Here is a 10,686-nt window from a genome sequence, read left to right on the forward strand (position 1 = left end):
TCTTTTTTTTCTCCATTAAACTTGCAAAGAAAACAGAAAACTGTGAGCTGAAATCTTCTCTTCTATGCTTCCAGGATCAATACCAGTTCTGCTACAGAGCTGGCTTGGAGTACCTGGGAAGCTTTGATCACTATGCAACGTAAAAGACCCAGTATTGGAAGAAAAAAGCAGAGGGCCCTTTGGAAAGAAAACCCAGTGAGCCTCTCTTCTGAGCCATAAATTCCTGCTTGAGAAAGTACTCCTTAACTCCTTGCTAACAACTCATTAAGTGTTGGATGTGTGACATGACTTGTCAAAAAATGAAAAAGATGATTCCCGGAGGACCAAGTATTTCCCAACCCCAGTAAAAACCTCGCCTTGATACGAAGTGAGGGGATCCTGACTGTTGAAGCATCGTATGGAATTATCTTTTCTCTTGCTTCAAGGATTCATTTTGGGGCTCATAAAACTGAATGAAACCAACACGACAAAAATATAAATGAACAATAATGACATCGTCAGAACTGCATCAGTGATTATGAACCATTACGAGAGACATTGGAGGCACACAGAATTGCGGAGGGAAGCAAAAACTTGATGCACATTGTAAAGAAAAAAATTAAAATCAGTTTCGCAATCAAGTACACGCAGATAAACCATTGAAAAAGAAGACAATGCTTGGTCCACAACAGCAAGACAGACTAAAAGTAATAATGAATAAATACCACTTTTCCTGTCACAATGTTCATCATCTAAATTTTGGAGAGGGTAAAGCTCAAATGATATATGAAATAAATACAAATTATTGATTTAGTTTTTTAGTACTTTATTATACAGCTGACGTGCTTTTTTTGAACTGTGTGAATTTCCTTTTTTTACACAAATTTATTGCTTGGAAAAAAAAGTGATAAGATGTATTTACGTACATGTTTTTTTTTTTTTCTTTCTTTTTTTAAGCTGTAGAACTGTTCTGACGTATGTGCTATTTAGCAGAGAGTCTCTTTGCCTTTTTTTTTAAATTTAATTTAATTTTTTAGAAAAGAAAATTGTTTCTAGTCGTTTCCCTCATTTTGCTGCACTTGGTGCACAGAACAGAATTCGCACTACCAAAATGTAAGTTTGTTCAAGAGTTCTTTTTCTTGATTTTGTTTCTTTGTTTTTTTGTCCATAATCGCATACATGTTAATTAATTACTCCCATCTGAATAACTGGGGCTTTGTGGAATCAACAGGGATGAGCAAAGTATAAAGTTGCTGCTACCGATTATCTTAGTTCGAGAAGGATGACAAGAGAACCTGAAGAATTGGATACGATATATGAATTTATAAATAATATGGTACAGATTGTCAAATATATGTGAAATATATATTAAAGCATAAATATAACATTCTAAATATAGACATAATATATGATAAAAAGTATATGAAAGATGGACTGTCTAAGAAAGCTTCCAGATTGAGAGTTGTGTGCTATGGGGGAAATGAAATGAGATATTTCACTGGAATGCACATCAGTAGGACACAATTGTATTCTGATTAAGTGCATCTCTTCTTGTGCAATAAATACGTGTGTGTGTGTTCAGATAGGGGTTCGTGTGGATATGACATTCACTCGTGACATTGTTGTTTCACCCGCAACCGAGGAGTGGGAGTGGGAGTGGGAATGTCGGGCGCCGTCACTGGTGCATTTTTTTTTTTCAAGCTCTCATCCAGTCTGTAATTAGAGGCAGAGGGGTCACACAGCCGCAATCACCGCTCCACACAATAGGGCAAGGTACAAAGACGTCACTTTCTTGTGGTCCTTTTCAATGCGTTCAATGGTAATATCTTTTCTTTTTCATTTTGCATTTAGAGTGCCTTATATTTACGCCTGTTTTTTATAATGTTTCATTTAACATATTAATGTATCCTTTGAGTAATCTAGGCATTTAGTGTAACTGTCACCACATTAGTTCATTTACCTTTTTGTATTCATTGTCACAAAATGAGATTATATATATGCAAATAAGAACATTTCAAAGCAATTTTTTTTTCATTTTCAGTGGCCTTAATGTGGCTGAGTAAATACGAATATAACTATTTATATATCACTGACCTCTACAGAAAACATTCAAGAATACACATTAGTTTACAAAACATATATTTAATAATTGCAGCCATAGAGACAGGGAGGATAATGCAGAACACTTGGTCTCAGAACTAAACGGGATAAAAAGGCACATCATTATGGCAATAAGCTTTTCACAGATTGTCACATTTTAAAAACAGACGACTATCCGATTTTAAAAACTGTCAAAACTAAAGAAATTGATATGGTTCAAAAATAAGTCATCACCTCAGGGTTTCCTTTTCATGCCTTGGGTTTGAATTCGTGGGCCGAGAAACACAATCTGCAACAAATGCTATTCTGTTATTCTGACCATCCGAAGCGGTGCGTCCTGTTCCTTTTTTCATGGCAGTTAGGGACTGGGGTTACGTTTGGTTATGTTTGGTTATGTTTCAGTCTTTATGTTGAGCAGCATCTTTAACTTCTCCGTACCCCCCTGATAGCTTTGTGGATGTGCATTCCAGGTGCTTTCTTTCCCTTGTAAACTCAAGCGGCGATGCGTTTTATGTTTGTCAACTGATTACTTTTGTCATCATTTTTGAGATATAAAAGTGCTATTATTTAACTTCATGGTAGCTAATGTTACATTATGTTCCAAGTCTCAGATGTTTATTTTCCCCCATCTCAGTGTTTCTTTTCCTTTCCATGTTTTTTTTTTTTATTGATTTTTCACATGCAGGGTGTGATACATTGCAGAATGGCCAAAGTTGGCCCGGTAGAAAGATTTGCACTTTCTCTATCTTTGTACTATGCACTGCCCTATTGATTCTTAACCCGACAATATATTACTTGAACCCATCTATAAAAAGAAAATCTCCTTAAACGTTCACTTTGTGTGTATGTAAATAACACAAAAAAGGTATCAACTCTTGAAAAAGACAAAGAAAAAAAGAAAAAAAAAGTTTGTGGCGAAAAAGAGCATCCGTTCTGATGCCATGGTTACTCCAGCAAAATGACTTCAGAAAAAAAAATCTGTCCCCCAACCATCTGTTCTTGTGGCTTTGCCATTCAAGCTTGGAGTGTCATTAACAGAAATAAACGTTGTGTTCTCTCTGCTCTCTCTATCTATCTCTCGTCTGGATGCATAGAGTGAAAATTAAATAATGAAATTGTAAAAAAAAAGAAGAAAAAAAAAAAAAACGGCTTGTTAAAAAGATCATACAATTACCTCTGATTAGTTGTAAGCGTAAACTGTTTCTTTTTCTGAATGAAAGGAGTGCTTTTTATTTTCTTACTTAGGTTACATTGGTGGCGAAAGAAATCTGTATGAAAAATCAGTTCTTTGCTGACACAAGTTCCATTTGTTATAAATTAATTCTATTAAAAAATGTCAGTGTTATGCATCGGCGTTTCACTTGTCTCCCTCCGCCTCACGTTGATTTGAAAAGACGGATGGATCTATTTTACCCCCTACTGGTCTGGGCTCCTCCGTATTATCCACACTTCTCTCATGAAAGAGGAAATTGAGCCTCACCACATTTGAACAGATTCCCATAACTCTGTTGTTTCTGTCACTGATGTCAGCGACGATGAATCATCAGGGGAACCTTTGACAGATGTGCAATGTTTTCAAAGCTGCCTGCCTTGTTTTTACAAATTATGTTCACCATACCAACAATGTGGTATTGTAACTCAGAATTAAAACCACATTGCATAACATCCAGTGCCATTGCACTACTTAAAACACTGTACTTTTTTTTTTCTTCCATTTTGCTGTTTGTTGCTGCTTCTTTTTTATCTTTTACACTTTTTTTTGTCTTTTCACCACAGATAGAATACATATATATATATATATATATATATATATATATATATATATATATATATATATACAGAAATGAAAAGCAAGTAAAAATAACAACAACAAATAAAGGGGGTCTGGTTTGCTCTGTCCTCTCAAAAACTTGATAAAGTTTGTTACTGCTTCTTATCTATTATGTAAATAACTATTAAGCTAACAAAACCACACACCAGTAAAAACAGCAAACTCAAGTTAGGCCAAAAATAAATGGTCAATCTAAAATCAAACGTAGCATTAATTGACAGTTAATTATGACTACACAGGTTTCGATAGATACTGGTTGGAGAGCCATCTTCAGCTAACGCTAGAACAATACAACCATACATAATAATATATAAATATACATAGATTGTTGTGCACATGTGTATCTTTTCATAACTATAAATACGTACAAAATTAAAGTACCAGTACCAACTCCACAGATTTAAGTCTACACAGGTGGCGTATATATATATATATATATATATATATATATATATATATATATATATATATATATATATATATATATATATATTCTGTCTGGTATGACATTGAGCTTTGTATATATTATTCCCGAGTCTACTCTTTAACATGTTAATGTGTAACAAGCTGCACAACGTATTAGTCCACAATAGCAGATCATAGCAGCTCTAAAATGTAAAAGATTAAGAGACTGTTTGTATGAGCTGTTAGTTATTTGCTTTCTGTTTGTTTTTCAAAAACACACCTCTGAATATGCAACTTAACTTTATTATTGCATCTGCAAGCAAGCAAAGTGCCTCTGAAAAGCCAACATGACAACATGTTTAGAAGAGGATTCACCACACCATGAGACCTCGACGGATTCCTCAAGTATCGCATCACCACGCATAACCAATTGCATATGACACGGAGGAACATTTTCACAGATTACAGCATGGCAAGAGCAATTATTGCTTCATCCTGTTTTTGACAATTTGATGGAAATTGGCCAAAAATGGTATTTTGAATGTATTGTGCAATCATGCCAATGCAGATGTCTGCTTCACGGCAGACAAGAATACAACAAAAATACGGAACTCCGACTGTCGTCAGCTGTTATTCGTCACCGGAGACTGCACTTCAGATGTGTCGAGCAGATGTTTTGTCTTTGTCCCTCAGCGTTTTGTTTTTTTTTGTGCAGAAATTTGAAACCGATTCACAATACTGCGCACAAGTAACTTCACATGTAAGCCCCCACCCCCCCCCCCCCCCGTAGAAAACGACAGCTTGCCTCGCCCCCCTTGTGCTTTTTTTTTTTCTCCACGTGCTAAATTTGACGTAACGTGTCCAAATGAAGGCACCGGGAGCATCGCGCCGTTGTCAACAGTAGTGAGTGGGATTCAAGAACTAGACTTTGCTTTTTTGAGCCTCTGCACTCTACTGCGGCTGGAAAAACGATTACATAACGGTGCATTTAAAGAATGAAATTATATGAGATGTAATGATATTAGATCAATAGGTTTGACACTCACAGCATCCACCACCCGCTGTCTTTGTCATGCTCTATTCCTGTGTTGGTCAACAATCATCTTTTACCACCTTTCCAACTTCAAGCATAAGGTTGTGAGTCACTTTCAATAATAAGACACTGTTGGCAGTTATGATCCATAGGCATCCACCTTCATGTTAACATTGCTGGGGATATATTCATTATATGCAATGCTGCAGATGCACATTAAATGCTAAAACTAGGACTTTACAATTAATCTAATAATTCCAAAAACGTAAATGGATATCTTTGTGATCACATTTTAAATCATGGCACCTTTTTAACAAACAAAATCCTCCATCTCTGTGTGTGTGTGTGTGTGTGTGTGTGCGTGTGTGTGTGTGTGTGTGTGTGTGTCTAACCTAACAGAAAAGGCAGTAAAAATGTGACATAGCTTGCGTGAGAGTATTGAATTCAAGGTAATGTACTGGCTTAATATTTATTTGGTAGAAAAATATTTTGCAATGAAGAAAATCCTTTCAGTTGTCGTATTGTAAGTAAGCTCTAATATTTTATTGAAATTGCATATTTACAAAATATTTCACTTCCGTCTGGCAAAGGAAAATTGGTCATCTTCTTTAATGATACACTACAAGAGCAGCCTGCTGAACAGTAGCCTCACAGTTTAGTTCTGCCTTTTTTTCACCCTTGACAAAAACGTTATTAATGAAGTACAAACAAATATAAATATGTCTAAATTGAGAATCATGATTCAATGTTTTTTTCTCCCACCCCTACTCCTCTGTGTTCCTGGATCGTGTCCAAGCCGCACGCCATTCATAACCTCTTCATACAATTTAGTATCCAACACATTCACTCTTCCAAAAAATGTTGTAAAATATTACCTTATTTACAAAGCTTTTCTACAGCATTATTAAAATACTGCAACAACTCAAAAATAACTCTACTTTGAACTGATATCCAAATGCTGCACAATGACAACCTTAGCAGTCCCAATACAATAACAATATATGGGCTTATATATATATATATATATATACACACAATAACAATAACAATATATATACACGATTCCAAGGTTTAATTAGGTGTGGAAGTGACTGGGGTCATTATTGTAACCAAGGCAACATCAGGCTTTGTAATACAAAATGTGACAAGTTATTGACTAGTTATTCATCATTAAAATAATAAATTCTACACCATTGGTAAAATAGAATTGAGTAGATCTGCCCCATCGTCACAGATATCCGATCCAGGCCCGATTTGGGTATCGGCGTCAGTATCGCTGCGTCCCGAGCCGTAATACTCGTCAAAGGCAGAGCTCTCATCCTTGTCACCACTTTTCTGTCACAGCCACCAGCAGAACTAATATTAAAGTTGAGAGCCAAGCAGCTGAGTAAGCAGATATTGCACTTCCTGGATCCCTGGCTTGAGTGGACTAAAGGCACAATGCAGAACAAGTGGGGCAACTCTGTGCTGCATGGACAGCTATGGGTCCGCCAGTAATGCAACCCCAGGGGCCTTCTGCCGGCAGAATAGTGAAGGCTGCTGTGCAGCGGAGAGACAGATACTATGCCCTGCAGCGCGCTGATGATAATGATGATGATGATGATGATGATGATGATGATGATGATGATGATCCATATGGGGATCCTCAATTCAACAGGCTCCCGCTTCAATGATGAAGAACCCCAGATCAGAGCTGACACTGCAGCCGCGGCTACATTGACTTTGCCTGCACGTCACATTAGAGCGACTTCACAAGCGAGATGAGGGTTTGACCTTTTGGCAACTACTGCAAGGGAAGGAGAGGAAGACCAACACGAAAAGGCTGTTGAAAGAACGCAGTTATCATGTGTCATTATACATTTCTGTTTGCCGTTGAAGTGCCCGTTGTTTCTCGCTGAAGCTTTGCAAAATGGGTTAAGAGAGAGAGAAAATAGGGACATGATAGAGACGACTTGAGTAAAAAAAAGCTCGACTGGAGAAACGACAGAGAAAGTGAGAGATGGCTAGAGAGGAATCCAGCATGAGCCTGTAACAGTGTGCCGCAGTGTAAAAACCTCTGAAGGTTAATTTCTCCCGCTCAGCATCTTGCCAATATTCCTGTGATCAGAACCTCCGTCGGCCAGCCATCTGCTTCCCCTTCTCTCTCTGCCGCTGCACCTCTCATTCCTCGTTGGCTTCATCTGGGAGCGGACATGCATCAGGGCCCGTTTAGGATCTAATCTCTGAGTGAAGGATGTGATGGGGGGGGGGAAAGGGTTTTGGCATCTCGTTTCTAGTTGGCTTAGTTTGCTGTTGAAGTTGCATACATAGTCAATGAATGTATGTATCAATAACTTTAATAGTAATGCCAGATTACTAACTATAGTGCATCTCCGCGTGAGAGTACGGCAAGACATCTACTCAAGTTGCAACTAATAACTCTTTCCATTATTGCTTAACCTACTCATTTTTTTTCTCAAGCAAAAAAAATGTTCAGTCAAATGCCAGTAAATGCCCCCACAAGATGCCAGAGCACATTGTTTGGTCTGATCAACGGTCCAAACCCCAAGTTCAGTTCACTGTCATTAAAGACTGAACATATATACCTTTTAAGAGATGGAAAAAAACAAGAATTTGTGCCATTTTTACATAAAAAAAAATGGTCAAATGCAACTGTACGTATATTCAAGTTTCCTAATATGATCTAAAAACAAACCACCGGCAACCCCGAGGACTGACGGACAACAAAATAAATATATACAATATATAGGCTCATTGAAACCAATAGGAAGTTCACAGCACACATCAATTATCCTGTCAAGCCTGAAAAAAGAGAACAGGAAATATAATTTACGAGCTCCCCGACAGGTTTTTGTTGCAACCTAAAGCAATAATACACCTTCAGTTTGGTGCTCAGCTGCAATCTTTTCATACACTGCAACCCCACCAAGGGGATAAGTACTAAGGGTATATTTTTTCCTGTGACCTCAAAGGACACAGTGTCAATTATTCTGGGTATGGCTCTGTGGAGGACTTCATTCCCTAATCAAAATAAATGGCCAGGGCAGCAGAAAGTGAATGTAGCTAAGCTCCCAATATTCCTTCGAGACAGGAGGGGGAGTCTGGGCCACAAACAAATCCATTAGAACCCGGTAAATAGGATGCATCAGCACTCTTGGCCCATTTGAATGTTTCTGGCCCCGTGACCACCCCTGCATAGGATTCTTCTATTTTAGACATAGGGCCTGATAGCAAGAGTTTTTTTCTCTCTTCTTGCACACCAGCCTGCAGTCAATCTTACATAATACATTCTGATGATAAAACTCTTCCGTGTATGGCAGCTCCGCTAACTGAAAGTGGCTGTGACTAACTCAGTGTAATGGGAAAATTCAACTTCCTGCATATAACGGGAAAAAACCCGTGTGTAAGTTCACATTTTAATGCAACGCTGTAGCCTAATGTGCTCTTAAGCAATTCATGGATGGGTTGGAGGTGGTGATGGGGATGCAATTAAAATGAGCTGTCCTGAAATTAAATGCCATCCCCCTCTTTTTTTCTTTTTTTTCCTTCACCAGCTGGCAGTCATTTTACTGTCAGGGTGTATATAGTTTGGAGACAGTTCTGCTCTAAGGCACCGTTTTTTGCCACAGCAAGAGTGCTTTTAGGGGTCTCCTCACACACAACAAGGCTTTCATACTGTCCATCTTCGTTCTAATGTCTTGTTCACAATAGTTTTTCTTTCAAAATGAGATCAGGGATAATATTAACCTGTCATCTTGTTCTACAGAGGTTTAGACAGTCAGGTAATGATACGCTCAGCCACAGAAGCAAACAAAGAAAGGCACCTATTTCGACAGTGGCGAGAAATAATTAAGAACTATCACGTGCGGCTTCAAAACTCAATTTCAGCTTCATGCTTCACCTCATTATCGAAACATTCATTTACTAATATTTTTCACACTCAAACCAATTCGTTCTCAATTCTGAGGTGGACAAAAAAATGATACACTTAAGGTACTGCTTCAAAAGGGGCCTACTGAGTCATAATAATAGCTATCTCGCCCGGCGCCAGGGAGGCAGTTAAAGCATATCCACTATCGAAGGCCGAGGCTAAGAGTCGCCAGGCGTTCGGCGCGGTCGGTGGCAGATTCCATTTCCTGCGCTAGGCAGGGACTCTCACCTGAAGCCGCTGAAGAAAATTGTTGCCATTTAAAAAAAACATTTAGTGCCACCTCTATCTGCTATCCCTATGGTTTATGAGTGGGGCGATCACTGTATTGTGACATCAAAAGTGGGAACTCATCGAGGTGGAATGCTAACGAGTGTGAGGAATCCTGCTGGATTTAGTGGTTGGCACAAGTAGAGCCAACAGACAATCTGGGTCCGGTTTGCTAAGATGAGAAAAAGGTGGCAGATGGAGAATGGAATTAGACTGACAACAAAATGAAGTCTTCTCATTGATACCACACCTTTGACAGAAACTTGCGTTGCTTGTTCAGGTCACACTACTACAAGCCGACTGCCAAACACTTCCAATCAAACAATCAATTCAGTATAGTACTACTAAACGGGCCTAAAACTGTTACCTTGAAATAAGCTTTTCTTTCCCTCATGTTGTACATTAAAATAGGACTGAACCGATTCCCCCGAGAGCAAGTAAAGCAGAAAAGAGGGTATGGTTGACTGCTACAGCTCAGGGCCATACAAGAGCATTTAACTAGCAGAGATTAACTACTGTATTCCCACTGGTGGCCTAGATGTCCTAGTGTACTGCCTCAGGGAGGAGAGATACCACAGAGGGGACGGTGGAGGGAGTACAAGAAAAGGGAGGCGGGGGTGGCGTGTCCATGTAGTGCTGACAGTCACCTGAGAGTAAAGAGTGACAGGTAATACAAAACAAAAAAAAACGCCCTCCATTGTTGTTAGTAGTACTGTGAGGTTGTGATGGGTAGCAACTGCGTTTCTCTGCTGTGCATATTGAGGATATTAAAAGAGAAAAGAAAAAGACAAATGGTGGCACATAGTGACTTCTCCCGAACTCTCCAATTGACTTGCGTTCTATTTTTAATGCAAACATATACAACAACAAAAAAAAGATGCCATAGCAGCTGTGTTTACCACTCAATTTATTCCCTCCTGAACACTGCTTCTCACTTTCCCACCGTCTTGATGCAGCATACCTAGACATGGCAGCACTCACTCTAACTCAGATGGACACGTTGGTGGAGCCTACTGCAATTGCTCCGGATCCATCTGTGACAATTCTTTCAGGCTATTGCTTGTTAGCATTCATAACATCACAGCCATACCCACTGGCATTCATGTTATAAATACTGTATGCTATACATTCAATTCAGAT

At 38.7% G+C, this 10,686-nt stretch overlaps 1 protein-coding gene across 1 annotated transcript in view; it reads left to right on the forward strand.

Annotated features, from left to right (window-relative positions):
• The window catches only part of LOC117747892 (receptor-type tyrosine-protein phosphatase delta-like), an 88,916-nt gene extending 85,784 nt beyond the window's left edge, over window positions 1-3,132 (forward strand). Inside the window, exon 37 of the mRNA XM_034557393.1 lies at window positions 75-3,132. Coding sequence (XP_034413284.1) covers window positions 75-143 — 69 coding nt within the window. The 3' untranslated portion in view covers window positions 144-3,132. The remainder of the gene's footprint in view (window positions 1-74) is intronic.
• Window positions 3,133-10,686: the final 7,554 nt, after the last annotated feature.

Source organism: Cyclopterus lumpus, chromosome 18 (genome assembly GCF_009769545.1).
Source record: "Cyclopterus lumpus isolate fCycLum1 chromosome 18, fCycLum1.pri, whole genome shotgun sequence".
Lineage (NCBI taxonomy): Eukaryota > Metazoa > Chordata > Actinopteri > Perciformes > Cyclopteridae > Cyclopterus > Cyclopterus lumpus.